This window comes from Vicugna pacos, chromosome 15 (genome assembly GCF_048564905.1).
Source record: "Vicugna pacos chromosome 15, VicPac4, whole genome shotgun sequence".
NCBI classification, from domain to species: domain Eukaryota; kingdom Metazoa; phylum Chordata; class Mammalia; order Artiodactyla; family Camelidae; genus Vicugna; species Vicugna pacos.
The window spans coordinates 6,517,316-6,534,202 of NC_133001.1; the positions used below are offsets into that span (position 1 = coordinate 6,517,316).

The 16,887-nt window shown below is 38.3% G+C and overlaps 2 protein-coding genes across 3 annotated transcripts in view; both read right to left on the reverse strand.

Moving 5' to 3' along the window:
- Positions 1-16,887, reverse strand: part of LOC102538218 (retinol dehydrogenase 12-like) — a 305,649-nt gene that overhangs the window by 90,598 nt on the left and 198,164 nt on the right. The window lies entirely within an intron of this gene.
- The window catches only part of ALMS1 (ALMS1 centrosome and basal body associated protein), a 135,787-nt gene that overhangs the window by 83,537 nt on the left and 35,363 nt on the right, over positions 1-16,887 (reverse strand). Inside the window, exons 9-11 of one of the 2 annotated variants that reach the window (XM_072937565.1) lie at positions 8,629-9,776; positions 3,936-8,064; positions 2,415-2,497 (exon numbers count right to left, since the gene is read on the reverse strand). In XM_072937565.1, the coding sequence (XP_072793666.1) occupies positions 2,415-2,497; positions 3,936-8,064; positions 8,629-9,776 (5,360 nt within the window). Of the gene's footprint in view, positions 1-2,414; positions 2,549-3,935; positions 8,065-8,628; positions 9,777-16,887 lie in introns of both variants that reach the window. The other variant, XM_072937564.1, reaches the window with a different exon arrangement.

Sequence of the window (16,887 nt, forward strand, 5' to 3'; positions counted from 1 at the left end):
GTATGTATTTACGTGCAATACACTGTATATGTGCAAACTGTAACAATTCTACCTAATAAAACTGAAAAGTGAATAAAAAAAGAGTACTAACATTCACTTATAAATGTTCAAGAAGGAGAAGTGAGAAAGAAAAGGGCAGAGAACATATTTGAAGACATAATAGCTGAAAATTTCCCTAACCTGGGAAAGGAAACATATCCAGGTTCAGAAAGCACAGAGCCCCAAGCAATACCAAACATAAAGATATCTACTCCAAGATACAATATAATTAAAACAGCAAAATTTAAAGATAAAGAGAAAATCTTAAAAACAGCAAGGTAAAGGCAACCAGTTACGTACAAAGAAACACCCAGAACACCATTACTTTTCAGCAGAAACTTTGCAGACCAGAAGAGAGTGGCATGATATACTTACAGTGATGAATGGAAAAAACCTACAACAAATAATATTCTACACAGCAAGTCAGCAAAAGCTAAAAGAGTTCAGCACCACTAAATGAGGTTTACAAGAAATTTTAAAGGGACTTCCCTAAGCAGAAAAGAAAAGGCCACAAGAAGAAACACGAAAATTATGAAAGGAAAAAATTCACCGGTAAAGACAAACATACAGTAAAGCTAGTAGATCAAGCACTTATAAAATAGGCAGCCTACTGAATGGAAGATATTGGCAAATGATATATTTGATAAGGTGTTAATATCCAAAATATACAAAGAACTCATAAAAGTTAAATCAAAAAAACAAACTTGATTTAAAAAATAGGAGGATCTGAATAGATATTTTTGCAGAGAAGACACAGATAAAAAGATGCTCAACATCACTAATCATCAGAGAAATGCAAATCAAAACCTCACTGACATCTATCACCTCACACTTAGAATGGCTATTATCAAAAAGACAGCAAATAACAAGTGTTGGCAAGGATGTGAAGAAGAGGGAACAGTCATAAACTGTTAGTGGGAATGTTAAGTTGCTGTGGCCACTATGGAAAACAGTTCCCCACAAAATTAAAAATATAACTACCACATGATCCAACAATTAACTTATGGGTATTCTTCCAAGGGAAACATACTAATTTGAAAAAGATATATGCACCCCTATGTTCACTCCAGCATTACTTACAATAATCAATATATGGAAGTAGCCCAGTGTCCATCAATAGAAGAATGGATAAAGAAGATGTGATATGTATATACAATGGACTATTAGTCAACCGTAAGAAAGAATGAAATCTTGAGATTTACAACAACGTGAGTGGACCTAAAGGGTAATATGTTATGTGAAATAAGTCACACAGAGAAAGACAAATACTGTGTGATTTCACTTATACGTGGAATCTAAAAAGCAAACCAAATGGATAAGTCTAACAAAACAGAAACAGTCTCATAGACACAGAAAGAAACAGGTGGTTGCCAGAGGGAAGGAGGATACAGGGTGGGGAAGAATGAAACATGTGAGGGAGATTCAGATGTAATAAAGTAAATAAGTCATAAGGATAAAATGTACAGTATGGGGGAATGTAGTCAATACTAGGGTAATAGCTGTATTGTGAAAGATGGGAACTAGACTTATCTTGGTCATCATTTGTAATGTACAGAAATAGCAAATCATTATGTTGTGCAGCTGGGACTAACATAGTTATACTCATACTTCAATTTTTAAAAAGGTTAATTTATATATTTACTTATAAATTTGATTTTAAGGAAAATGAATAGCACAGAATAGCTTAATAGTCAGAAAAGACAACTTAAGTGCTGTTATGTGACCATGGAAAAATATTTACCATGTTTATTACATCTATTATAGAGTTTAAAACCCTACTGAGCAGCAAGAAAACCAATGCATGTCAGGATAGGAAGTAAGAGTGATACGACTGGGGAAGAGGACCCATAGGAATTCAATGACACTTGGTAACATTCTATTTCTCAAGCTGGATGGCCAATATACAGGAATTATTTCTACTTTTCTTTATTTTTTATATACGTTTCATATATTTTCTTTTCTATGCATGAAATAGTTCATAATAGAAGGAAAATAAGTCCCACTAAGAAGAAAGTCATTGACACATAACCTACAACAGCTATGTGTTCTTAAGGAGAGACTACATATCTAAAAATAGCTGGAGTTCATTTGCATCTCAAAATATCACTCTCAAGAGAAAATAAGTGACAAGAACACACAAAATGAGCAAACCCACTTTTTTTCTAAGACAATTTTTCTAATAGATGAATCTGGAATTAATCAGAACCTACAGAATCTAATCCTTAAGTATTAAGTTTTGAAGAATTAAGACTCCTAACACCTTAGCCAACAACTATTAGCAACTCAGCTGGAGTCATCAATGCCCAGGTAAGAGATCCTAATCCCACACACTTTCTTCCACATTATCTCTCTTAATTTCTAAATTTATTTTATACCTTGGACAAGTCAGTTGTTCTCCCATGACCAAACAACTTTGCTTTGATCTCTTCTACTTTTCTCCTGTCATCTTCGTTTAATTCTGAAATGGAGTAGCCACAGTCATGAGCCATATTAAACTTCAGATTCCAGGCTGGAGAAAAAGCATAAAAATATTCAAGATAATACAACACAAAAGTATCAGCGACTTTAAGAACATAGAAGATCATCAATATACCCAATTTAATGCCTACCACAGTGTTTGGTAAAAAGTGTGTGCTCTCAATTTTATGACAAATTCTTAGTTCTTAAGAGATAATTTCACTGAAAAGTGAGTTTTTTTTTTAAAGAAAAATATTCTATAGACATTTCCCTAAAGAGGCCACTTTATTTATTTATTTTTAACTGAAGCATAATCAGTCACAATGTGTCAATTTCTGGTGTACAGCATAATGTCCCAGTCATGCATATGTGTGTGTGTATACACACATACATATATTTGTTTTCATATTTTCTCATTGAAAGTTATTACAAGATATTGAATATAGTTCTCCATGCTATACAAAGGAAATTTGATTTTTTAATCTATTTTATATATAGTAGTTAACATTTGCAAATCTCAAACTCCCAAATTATCCCTTCCCATTCCCTTTCCCCCGGTAACCATAAATTGTTTACTATGTCTGTGAGTCTTCCTGTTTTGTAGATGAATTCATTAGTGTCCCAAAGAGGCCACTTTAAATATAATATTCAACTATTTTTATCTTAATCTTCCTTCCAATCAAAATAGTCCACCTATCAGCTCCTACTATAGTTACCACCAATTCTAACAGCTAATACTTTAAAATAATAAAACCTGAGTTCTTTGGAGAATCAAAATATGCATAAATGAGAGAAGGCATGGTGTAGGAAGTTAATCTCAAGAGAAGATTTCTAGTTAGGCCTGAATTACTTAAAAGTTGCCCTCCAAAATATATGCCCCATGTTGTCTTAATTTTTTTTCCCTTTTTTAATGGAATTCTGCAATTAGAGATGAATGGAATTAGTAAATATTCCTTTTTAAACCTCTAAACCAAGTATGAGTTTGAAATACCTTGATTAGTTTTTCTGATGTCTATCTAAGATCTGCTTCAAGAATTTTATTAAAATGAAAAGGGGATGAGAAAGTATATACAATTTTATGATACAGAGTGACAGAGAAAAGCAAATCAGGGTTTTTTATTGCCTCCAAAATAAAACATCCTAGTCTTTACATTGTAGTGTCCTTATTTTGTTTTGGAAACTCAAGTGATCTCCCCTTACTTTCCTTCAGACATCACTTTTCTTTAAACTCACTTTTCTTTAAACTCAAACTAGCACTGTTAATACTATCTTAGCTATATTGTTGGTTAACTGGGTTTATTCTGGATTGACGGTAGAAAATGTAATCATTCTAACAGTTCTACAAGAAAATAGACTTAGCGCCCCAAACACTTAACTTTAAGCCAATTATTAAACTATGTAAGTTTGACCTGAGTCTATAACAAATCATCACTTCCTACCTCGCGCTCGTACCCGAGATTCCTCTTCCTCTGCGTTTCTGAGTATTTGTTTAGCATGGTTCAGTGAGGATTCACATTTCAGAAGGTTTTTCACATGTGCAGCCAGTGAATCTACACTGCTACCACCACCATCATCGCTCTCTAACACACCCTCTTCCTCTCTGCTGTCTGTCACGCTCGTCTTGGGTGAAGCACGTGGAAGGAAGTTTAGAACATCAGAAACTGACTCTAGGGAATTACTGTCCCATGAGCAGGAACTGGCATCACTACTTGAATCACTTTTAATGATAGTCATCATAGGGATAACAATTTTATTCCCAATGGTTCCACTATACCCTTCAGGTTCAGACCTCATTACAGATTTGGCTGCTTTATATTGCCTAAGAGTTTCATCTAACGTCACTCTGGCTTTGCCTTCTGCTTCCTGTACAGGACTTCGGACCGCAGTTGAACTAATAAACTCCCAATTTTCAATACCTCTCTGGCATTTCAGATTCGTCTGTGTGCTAATATCCTTCTGCATGCACTTGTTATTTGGGCTTTCTTCTGTAAATGGCTGTCTGTGAGACAAATCACCATTAGATTCATCAGTTGTGGGGGGTTCTTTGAAGCAAACCACCTTCTTAGATTGTATAAAAGAAATATCACTAACATCTCTGAAAGGGACAAGGGGAACAGGAAAATTATATCGTCTCAGTGCTATATTTTCTGCTTCCATTAGAAGTGTCCGAATCTCTTTAAGAGTTTTGGAACCATTGTCCATACCCCGGATTTCTTCGGTGCCAGCATCTTCAAAACCTGAAGATTCTGGCTTATTTATTACAATTCTACTATCAGCCTGAGAATTTAAAGGCATATTGCTTGAGATAACACTGGAGTTAGAAGATTCCAAATTATCTATTAGCCTTTGGACATGGTCTGAAACAAGTTTGTGCTTCTCACTATATGAATAACTATCAGGGGGAACTGTTAATAACCCAGTAATCTGATCAGCTTGCCCAAGACTACTAGAGGACTTTGGATCATCTTCAGTTAGATGTCTTTCTGGTAAATCCTGTTGGTAGAATATAACTGGTTTCTCCCTGTGTGAAAAGGAACTAGGAGGAACTGATGGTAACACAATTTTTTGGTCAGCTGGTCCAGGAACTGTTGAAACCTTTAACGTATCTTCAGTTTGATGTTGGTCTGGCAATTCCTGTGGGTAGAAAATATCAGATTTCTCTCTGTGTGAATAGGAACTAGAAAGAGGTATTGCTATTCCAGGATTCACATCAGTTGGTTCAGGGACAGGTGAAATCTTCAGGATATCTTCACTCTGATGTCTGTCTGGCAACTGCTGTCGGAAGAAAATACTGGGCTTTACTCTCTGAGAATAAGAATTACAAAAAACTGTCAGTAATGGAGTCTTCTTGCTGTCCAGCCCAATCACAGCTGAAGTCTTGGGCTTCTCTCTATGTGAGTAGGAACTCGTTGGAGCTAACGGTAACTCAGTCTTCTGGTCATCTGGTAAAATCACAGTTGAAATCTTGAGTTTCTCTTTATGTGAGAAAGAACTAGAAGGTCCTGTTGGTATCTCAGTGTTCTGGTCAGCTGGTCCAGGGAGAGCAAAAACTTTCAAAGCTTCTTCAGTAAGATTTGGCAGCTCCTGCTGGTAAAAACCATCAGGCTTCTCTCTATATGAGTAAGAACTAGAGGGGCTTGTTCGTATCCCAGTCTTCTGGTCAGATGGTCCAGGAACAGCTGAAACTTTCAAAGTTTCTTCAGTAATATCTGGCAACTCCTTCTGGTAAGAAAACACGGGGCTCTCTCTATGTGAATAGGAAGTAGGGGGCACAGTTTGCATACCAGTGTTCTGGTCTGCTTGTCCAGGAACCCCTAGAAGTTCTAAAGCATCTTTATTAGAATCTGGCAACTCTTGCTCATAAGAAATGATGGGCTTTTCTCCACGTGAGTAAGTGGAGGTTACTGCTGGAATCCCAATCTTCTGGTCAGCTGGTCCAGGAACCTCTAAAACTTTTAAAGCCACTTGAGTAAGATCTGGGAACTCTTGCTGATAAGAAATGATGGGCTTCTCTCTATATGAAGAGGAACTAGATGGTATTGTAGACATCCCAGTCTTCTGGTCAGCTGGTCCAGGAACACCTGAAACTTTCAGAGCCTCTACAGTTAGCTGACTGTCTGGCAAGGCCTGATGGTAGAAAATAATGGGCTTCTCTTTATGTGAGTAGGAAGTAGAGGTTACTGTAGGTATCCCAGTCTTCTGGTCACCTGTTTCAGAAATACCTGAAACTTTCAGAGCCTCTTCAGTAGGATGACTGTCTGGCAACTCTTGTTGGTAGAAAATACTGGATTTTTCTCTATGTGAGTAGGACCTAGAAGATTCTGATGTTCCAGTCTTCTGGTCAGCTGGTCCAGCAACAGCTGAATCTTTCAGAGCCTCTTCAGTTAGATGACTGTCTGGCAACTTCTGCTGGTAAAAAATAATGGGCTTCTCCCGATGTGCGTAGGAACTAGAGGGTACTGTCTGCAGTCCAGTGTCCGGGTCAACTGGTCCAAGAATAGCTGAAATCTTCTGAGTCTGATCCTTTAGGTGACTGTCTGGCAACTCCTGCTGATAGGAAAAACTGGTCTTCCCTCTATGTGAGAAGAAAGCAGGGGGGGCTATTGGTACCCCAGTCTTCTGGTGACCTAGTCCAGGAGTACCTGGAACCCTCTGAGCCTCTTTAGTTAGATGACTATCTGGCAACTCTTGTTGGTACAAAATACTGGGCTTCTCTCTATGTGAATAAGAAGTAGAGGGGACTGTTGATATCCCAGTCTTCTGCTCAGCGAATACAGGGGCAGCTGAAACTTTCTGAACCTGTTCAATGAGATGACTGTCTGGCAACTCTTGTTGGTACAAAATACTGGGCTTCCCTCTATATGCGTAAGAAGTAGAAGTTACTGTAGGAATCCCAGTCTTCTGCTCAGGGGGCCCAGGAGCTGTTGAATCTTGTTTCACCTGTTGAATTGGATGACTGTCTGGCAACTCTTGTTGGTACAAAATACTGGGCTTCTCTCTATATGCGTAAGAAGTAGAGGGGACTGTTGATGTCCCAGTCTTATGCTCAGCGAATACAGGCGCAGCTGAAACTTTCTGAACCTGTTCAATGAGATGACTATCTGGCAACTCTTGCTGGTACAAAATACTGGGCTTCTCTCTATGTGAGTAAGAAGTAGAAGTTACTGTAGGAATCCCAGTCTTCTGCTCAGGGGGCCCAGGAGCTGCTGAAGCTTGTTGAACCTGTTGAATTGGATGACTGTCTGGCAACTCTTGTTGGTACAAAATACTGGGCTTCTCTCTATATGCATAAGAAGTAGAGGGGACTGTTGATGTCCCAGTCTTCTGCTCAGGGGGCCCAGGAGCTGCTGAAGCTTGTTTCACCTGTTGAATTGGATGACTGTCTGGCAACTCTTGTTGGTACAAAATACTGGGCTTCTCTCTATATGCGTAAGAAGTAGAGGGGACTGTTGATGTCCCAGTCTTCTGCTCAGGGGGCCCAGGAGCTGCTGAAGCTTGTTGAACCTGTTGAATTGGATGACTGTCTGGCAACTCTCGATGGTACAAAATACTGGGCTTCTCTCTATATGCGTAAGAAGTAGAGGGGACTGTTGATGTCCCAGTCTTCTGCTCAAGGGGCCCAGGAGCTGTTGAATCTTGTTTCACCTGTTGAATTGGATGACTGTCTGGCAACTCTTGTTGGTACAAAATACTGGGCTTCTCTCTATATGCATAAGAAGTAGAGGGGACTGTTGATGTCCCAGTCTTCTGCTCAGGGGGCCCAGGAGCTGCTGAAGCTTGTTGAACCTGTTGAATTGGATGACTGTCTGGCAACTCTCGATGGTACAAAATACTGGGCTTCTCTCTATATGCGTAAGAAGTAGAGGGGACTGTTGATGTCCCAGTCTTCTGCTCAAGGGGCCCAGGAGCTGCTGAAGCTTGTTTCACCTGTTGAATTGGATGACTGTCTGGCAACTCTTGTTGGTACAAAATACTGGGCTTCTCTCTATATGCGTAAGAAGTAGAGGGGACTGTTGATGTCCCAGTCTTCTGCTCAGGGGGCCCAGAAGCTGCTGAAGCTTGTTGAACCTGTTGAATTGGATGACTGTCTGGCAACTCTTGATGGTACAAAATACTGGGCTTCTCTCTATATGCGTAAGAAGTAGAGGGGACTGTTGATGTCCCAGTCTTCTGCTCAAGGGGCCCAGGAGCTGTTGAATCTTGTTTCACCTGTTGAATTGGATGACTGTCTGGCAACTCTTGTTGGTACAAAATACTGGGCTTCTCTCTATGTGAGTAAGAAGTAGAAGTTACTGTAGGAATCCCAGTCTTCTGCTCAGGGGGCCCAGCAGCTGCTGAAGCTTGTTGAACCTGTTGAATTGGATGACTGTCTGGCAACTCTTGTTGGTACAAAATACTGGGCTTCTCTCTATATGCGTAAGAAGTAGAGGGGACTGTTGATGTCTCAGTCTTCTGCTCAAGGGGCCCAGGAGCTGCTGAATCTTGTTTCACCTGTTGAATTGCATGATTGTCTGGCAACTCTTGTTGGTACAAAATACTGGGCTTCTCTCTATATGCGTAAGAAGTAGAGGGGACTGTTGATGTCCCAGTCTTCTGCTCAAGGGGCCCAGGAGCTGCTGAATCTTGTTTCACCTGTTGAATTGGATGACTGTCTGGCAACTCTTGTTGGTACAAAATACTGGGCTTCTCTCTATATGCGTAAGAAGTAGAGGGGACTGTTGATGTTCCAGGCTTCTGCTCAGCGAATACAGGCGCAGCTGAAACTTTCTGAGCCTGTTCAATGAGATGACTGTCTGGCAACTCTTGCTGGTACAAAATACTGGGCTTTTCTCTATATGAATAAGAAGTAGAGGGGACTGTTGATGTCCCAGTCTTCTGCTCAAGGGGCCCAGAAGCTGCTGAATCTTGTTTCACCTGTTGAATTGGATGACTGTCTGGCAACTCTTGTTGGTACAAAATACTGGGCTTCTCTCTGTATGGGTAAGAAGTAGAAGTTACTGTAGGAATCCCAGTCTTCTGCTCAGGGGACCCAGGAGCTGCTGAAACTTTCAGTGCCTGTTTGGTCAGATGACTTTCTGGCAATGTCTTCTGATAGAAAATACTGGGCTTCTCTCCATGTAAGTAAGAAGTAGGGGATGTAGCAGGTATCCCAGTCTTCTGGTCAGCTGGTCTAGGAGAAGCTGAAACTTTCAGAGCCTCTTCAGATGGATGACTGCCTGGCAAGGCAGGTTGGTAGAAAATACCAGGCTTCTCTCCAGGGACAACTGAACCTTTCAGAGCCTCTTCAGTTTGATGACTGCCTGGCAATGCCTGTGGGTAGAATATACTGTACTTTTCTCCAAGTGAGTAGGAACTTGGAGGGACTGTAGGTATGCCAGTCTTCTGATCACCAAGTCCAGGAACAGTTGAAACTTTTAGAGCCTCTGCAGTTAGATGATTGTCTGTCAAGGCCTGTGGGTAGAAAATACTTGGCTTCCCTCTTTGTGAGGAGGAACTAAAGGGCAATGATGCTATACCAGTCTTCTGGTCAGCTAGTTCAGGAACTGCTGAAACTTTTAGAGTCTCTTCAATTAGATGACCATCTGCCAATGCCTGTTGGTTGAGAATATCAGTATACTGACCAATAGTCTTCACTTGAGGAGACCTTACAGCCAACCGAGGAAAGTCTTCAGGGGACAAGGATAAATGAGATCCAATGTCTGAATCTTCAGGAGTGGTAGTGATACCTGGTTTCAAGTTGGGTTGAGGAATTTCAGCTATGCCTCCTTTGGAAGTATCTCCTTAAGAAAAAGAGATTTGTTAATGTTGTTAATACACACACACACACACACACACACACAGACATTTTGAATTTTAAAAATATCTCTTTTATACACTAAAAGAAATACAGTAAGCTTTCCTTTCTTGGGCCTTTATACTTCTACAAAGGAATCCTAAGGAAATACTCATCAGAAGAAATAAAAATTTACAGACAAAGATATTAAATACAAAGCAATTTGTAAGAGCAAATTAATATAGAAATAATTTAAATATTCAACAAGAGCAATTAAAAAATAAGTATATATATTTGATGGCACATTATATGGATCTTGAAATTTGGATTTTAAATACTTTTCTGTGTGATGAAAAAATCCTGTCTACCATGGAGTTTGATCTCACCCTACTAATAAGGCTAATAATGAAGGCTGTTATTGTGTTGTGTATGTTGGCAGAAGACACGAGGCTCTTCAGAGACAGAGTACTTTATTCCATGGCATAGCAAAGGATCATCAGCTTATTTTCATGAAACCCTCTTTCCCCCAAGTCATATATGAAGGCAAAGCAGTACAGCCCTGATGGAGGCTATGCACGCCTTAGGTATAACAGACTCTCCTAATAAGCACATCCTGAATAAGATATGTATTTTTAATTACATGAAACTGCAAAGACTCTAAAGTTTACACTAAGAAGTTTGAAACTAATTCTACATAGTATGGGAAGTTGTTCACAGATTTGATCAGAACTATACTGCAGAAATACAGATTCAAGATGAGTGGAAGGGAATGCAAAAGTGTAAGTAGCACTATCTAAGAGAACCTTCTGGAACAATGGCAATGTTCTGTATTTCTACTAATACAGTAATTCTAAATAAAAGTAGTTCTAAATAGCAGTGGAAAGTAAATGACTGCAATAGAAATGACAAGTTTTAGCAAGTAATGCACTCATTCATTTACTGATTCAAAAAAATGAATTTTGACTATGTGCCAGTCACTGTTATTGATATAGGAAATACACAGACAAAGTTTACATTCTAATTCTGCCTCACAAAGCTTATTCTAATAGCCTCGAGGAAGCAGGCAATAAAAAAAACTGGTAAAACATATGGTATGTCAGATGGTGATAGGATGGTTAACATATACAGCAAGTATTATCTATATTTTACATATAGGGAAATTAAGTTTCAGAGATGATGATATAACAGTGCTTCTCAGTGTGGAGAACTTGTTAACTTGCAGATTCTGGTAAGTAAGTAGGTCTTGGGGTGGGATCTGAAATGCCACATTTCTAACAAGCCTTCTGGTACTGTTCAATACTATTGGTCCTCAGACTACATTTTGAGCAGTCAAAATATATAATTTTTCTAGAGTTGTACATTGAGTAAATGACAAAAACAGGCATTTTCACCTTTTAATTCTAACTTCAAAGTCTGACCTCTTTCACTACAACTGACTGTCATTTTAAACCCACTGGTGGGCTTCAAAACAGCTGAATGAATATAGGATGAAACAGTCTGAGAAGTGATTTTAAGGTAAAGAAGTAGAGTACCAAGTCATAACTACTAACTCTTCAAGAAAACTAGAAGAGAAGGGAGAATGTAACCTGCATAGTAACTTGAGAAGGAATATGGGTTATAGAAATTTTTGAGGAAAAAGAACAGCTCGAGAAATTAATAAATCAACACAGATGACAAACTGAACAACAAACAGGTCAAAGGAAAAATTAAGAGGAAATAAATACCTGGAGACAAATGAAAATGGAAATACAACATACTAAAACTTAGGGGATGCAGCAAATGCAGTTTAAACAGGAAAGTTGTAGTGATAACTGTCTACATCAAGAAATAAGAAAAACCTCAAATGCACAACCTAACTTTACAGCTCAAAGACCTAGAAAGAGAAGAACAAGCAAAGCCCAAAGTCAATAGAGGAAATAACAAAGATCAGACTGGAAATAAGTGAAATAGAGAGTAAAAAGACAATATAAAGATTAGTGAAATTAAGAGCTGGTTCTTTAAAAAGATAAATAAAATTGACAGTCCTTTAGCTAGACTCATGAGGAAAAAAAGGACTCAAACTCAGAAATGAAAGCAATGTTACAAATAATACCATAGCAATAATAAGGATAAGAGACTACTGTGAACAATTACAGGCCAGTAAATTTGACAACCTAGAAGAAATGGATAAATTCCTAGAAACATACAACCTACCAAGTCTCAGTCATGGAGAAACAGGAAATCTGAACAGACTAGTAAGGAGATTGAATCAGTACCCAAAATGTCCCAGCAAACATCCATGACCAGATGGTTTCCCTGCTGAATCCTACAAGACATTCAAAGAATTAATACCAATCCTTATCAAAATTTTCTAAAAAATAGAAGATAAGGGAACATTTCCAAACTCATTTTACAAAGCCAGCATTATCCTGATAGGAAAACCAGCAAGGACATTACAAGGAAAGAAAATAACAGGCCAATATTCCTGATGAATACAGATGTAAAAATCCTCAACAAAATATTAGCAAACCAAATTCACTAATACGTTAAAGGAGTCGTACACATGGATCAAGTAGGAATTATTTCAGGGATGCAAGGATGGTTCAACAACCACAAGTTAATCAATGAGATACATCTTGTTAACAAAATGAAGGTTAAAAATCATAGGATCATCTTAATAGATGCAGAAAAAGCATCTGACAAGATTTACCATCCACTTATGGTAGAAACTCTCAAGAAAAGGGATACAGAGGGAATGTAATTCAACATAATAAATGCCATATATGACAGGCACACAGCTAACATCATACTCAATGGAGAAAAGCTAAAAGCTTTTCCTTTAAGATCAGAAAAAAGACAAGGATGCCCACTCTTACTACTTATACTCAGCATAGTATTAGAAGTCCTAGTCAGAGAAATTAGGCAAGAAAAAGAAAAAAGGCATCCAAGGTGGAAATCAAGAAGTTAAACGGTCTCTATTTGCAGATGACATGATACTACATATAGAAAATTCTAAAGACTCCATCAAAACCTGAATTTAGTAAAGCTGCAGGATATCAAATCAATATGCCAAAAAGTTGCATCTCTATGCATTAATGATAAATGATCAGAAAAAGAAATTAAGACAACAATCCCGTTTACAAGCACATCAAAAAGAGTAAAATACCTAGGAATAAATTTAACCAACGAGGTGAAAGCAAGTAACTGAAAACTATAAGACCCAGTTGAAATAAGTGGGAAAAGATAAAAAGAAATGGAAAACATAGTCTCTGCTTATGGATTAGAAGAATTAACACTGCTAAAATGTCCATATTACCTAAAGTAACCTACAGATTCAATGCAGTCCCTATAAGAATATCAGTGGCATTTTTCACAGAAATAGAAGAAACAATCCTAAAACTTGTATGAAACCACAAAGGACCCTGAATGTTCAAAGCAATCTCCAGAAATAAGAACAAAAAGCTAGAGGTCTCACACTCCTTAATTTCAGATTTTCAAATAGTCATCAAAAGAGCATGACATTGGCAGAAAAACAGATACACAGATCACTGCAACAAAATTGAGAGTCCATGCTACACTTATATTGAGAATTACTGTAAGACAAACGAGCAAAAAACATACCATGGAGAAAGGACAGTCTGCGCTGTAACTGGTGTTCGGAAAACTGGACAGCAACATGCAAAAGAATGAAACTAGACCACCATCTAACACTATACACAAAAAGTAACTCAAAATGTATTTAAGGCTTCAATGTAAGACCTGAAACCATAAAATTCCGAGAAGAACACATAGGCAGTATACTCTTTGCCACCATTCTTAGCACTGTCTTTCTGGTTATGTCTCCTTAGGCAAGGGAAACAAAAGCAAAAATAAACAAGAGGAACTACATCAAACTAAAGAGTTTCTGCACCATAAAGGAAACCATCAACAAAGTGAAGAGACAACCTACCACATAGGTGAAGATATTTGCAAATCAAATTCACTAAGACTCTAATATCCAAGATATGTAAAGAACTTATACTACTCAACAACAAGAAAAAACAACCCGATTAAAAAACGGACAGAGGACCTGAACAGACACTTTTCCAAAGAAGACATACATATGGCTAACCAATACATGAAAAGATGTTCAACATCATTAGTTACTAGGCAAATACAAATCAAAACCACAATGAGACTATCACTTTACATTTGTTGAAACAGCTATTATTCAAAAGGCAAGAAATAACAAGTGTTGGCGAGGATGTGGAGAAAAGGAGACTCTTGTGCACTGTTGGTGGGAATGTAACTTCGTGCAGCCACTATGGAAAACAGTATGGTGATTCCTTAAAAAACTAAAAATAGACTTACCATACGATCCAGCAATCCCACTCCAGGGCATGTATCTGGATAAAATTCTAATTCGAAAAGATACATGCACCCCAGTGTTCACAGCAGCACTATTTACAATAGCCAAGACATGGAAACAACCTTACATGTCCATCGACAGATGGTTGGATAAAGAAGATGTGACACACACGCCTATGTGTGTCCGGGGATACTCAGCCATAAAAAGGAATGAAATAACGCCACTGGCAGCATGCTAAATGAAGTTAGTCAGAGAAAGAGAAACATCATATGATATCACTTATATGTGGAATGTAAATAATCTCCCCAGCTGGTAGGGGAACGAAACCTATCTGGTTGAGGACTAGGTAGATTGCAGCTGGTCTGATTAACGGGAGAACTAGCCAGGTGGGGAGCCTTTACCTCTGGGTGGAGGGCATAGCTGGCCAGAGCAACAAAACTCGTGGTAAGGCCTTCTGTGGCCCTCGAGATTCAGATGTCAAGACTGCACATAATACTGAATCTAATTTTAGGCCTTACAGCACAATACTATCATTCAGGAGCTTAGGGTCTTTTGGGAAGAATGAGATGTAACCAAGTAATTAAATTGGTACAATTAGACACATCAATAGAAATAATGGTGGGGAGGGGATAGCTCAGTGGCACAGAGTGTGCTTAGCATACACAAGGTCCTGCTCAACCCCCAGCACCTCCATTAAAATACACATAAATAAGCAAACAAACCTAATTACCTTCCTCCCCACCCCCCCAAAAAAGAAATATTACATATGGTAAAGAGGTGAACACAGAGGATGTCTTGGGAGAGAGGATGCATCTGTCTAGTTCCCCACTTTTAAAGATTTACCACAGGCGTGGCAGGCTGAGAAAAAAATGCTATATATCAACCCCAACTCACAGATTGAAGAGGCAATCCAAGAAGACCAGGGAAAACCACCCCTACCCAACACCACAGAGAAGGGATGTGTTACTCCAGTATAAATGGGGCACTGACCCAACCCCTAGAGCAAAGTCACAAAGCTTTTCCCCAGGAGGAGAGACAAGCTGAAAGAAGAGGGATCTCCACACATCTCCATAAGGAGACTGACTGTATTCGGAATAAAGCATGGGGAAGTTCAAGCTTAAGGACACTCAAAAACAATGGTGATTTTAGTGGTAAGCAATTAAGAGGAAGCTAGTAGATACATGATTCAAATAAGCCATACAGCAGACAAGCTAGAAGTTTAAAAGAAAGCCCAAGACTGACCTAAAAGACTATCTCTGAGAAAGGGCTTGACACTGACTGGATCAGACTATGGAGTAATTTATGCCTCAAGGCATTGCTGAATTGTTGAAAACAATACAGCAATCAGCTAGCTAGCAGTAAGTTGAGGCTAACAGCTGTTACCAATAGTGGACAACAAGCAAGAAGATTAATAGGGAGATGAAAAAAGAGACAATAAAAGAGAACTGTTAAAACCACAGTCATAGGAGAGGGGATGGAGGGAGATCACAGGTCAGGGAGGCTATACACATATCAAAGACTCTACTTTCTGGAGGGGAAATTCAGAAGATGTATACTGCAGGGGAAACAGACTTGGCTGAACTTGTCCAACCCAGTCACTAGACTAGCAAAACAGTAACAAATATTCCCAGCCCAGAGAGGGAATCAGTATCCAGAGCAGCAATACTATATTATCTAAAATCTTCAGTTTATATAAAAAATGTTGTCTACTCTAAATAGAAAAGAAGCAGGAAGCTACAAAAATGAGACACTTATAACTGGAAAGGTGATAACTACCATAAATTACAAACAGAATAAACATGAAATTGTAAAAGAAGACATCTAAATCATTAAGAGTGGGAGAGGGAAGCAAGAAAATACAATAAAAAATTTTGATACATGCAAAGAGAAAGAAAAGTGACCCATTCACATGAAAAAAGCAAGTAAGCAATAGAAACCGCCTTTAAGGGGACCCACATGTTGGACTTAGCCAGCAAAGACTTCCAAACAGTTACTATAAATATGTTCAAAGAAGAAAAGGAAATTATGCTTAAAAATTAAAAGAAGGTAATGGCAATGTCTCATCAAACAGAAAATAAACTAACAAAACTTACTAAAGAAACAAATGAAAATTCTGGGTTTGAAAACTATAACTGAAATGAAAAATTTCCTAGAGGCTCAACAGTAAATAGGGACAGACAGAAGAATCAGTGAACATGATGATGCAATCTGAACGGCAGCAAAAGAAGAATAAAAACGAACAAAGGCTCAGAGAGCTATAAGATGAAATGCACTGGCATATATATAATGGGGGACACTGAAAGAAATAATGGCCAAAAACTTCCCAAACTTGATGAAAAACATTACCCTATACACATCTGAGAATCCCAATGAACTCAATGAAGGATAAACAGACAGATCCACACCAACACATCATCATCAAAATGCTGAAAGACAAAGTATATCCTGAAAGCAGCAATAAAAAATAAATCACATACAAGAGAACACTAGTAAGAATAGCTGATTTCTCGTCAAAAACAATAAAGGGTGAATACAATGGAAAGAAATATTCAAACTGCTGAAAGAAGACGATTTTGTTAACCAAGAATTCAAAATGCAGCAAAACTATCTTTCAAAAAGATGAAATAAAAACATTCCCAGATATACAAAAGCTGACTGAGAGAATTTGTTGATAGCAAGCTCATCTTGCAAGGAAAACTAAAGGAAATTCTTCAGGCTGAAAGCAAATGACATCAAGCGGTAATTCCAATTTAATAACACAACAAATAGTGCTAGTAAAGATAATTATGTT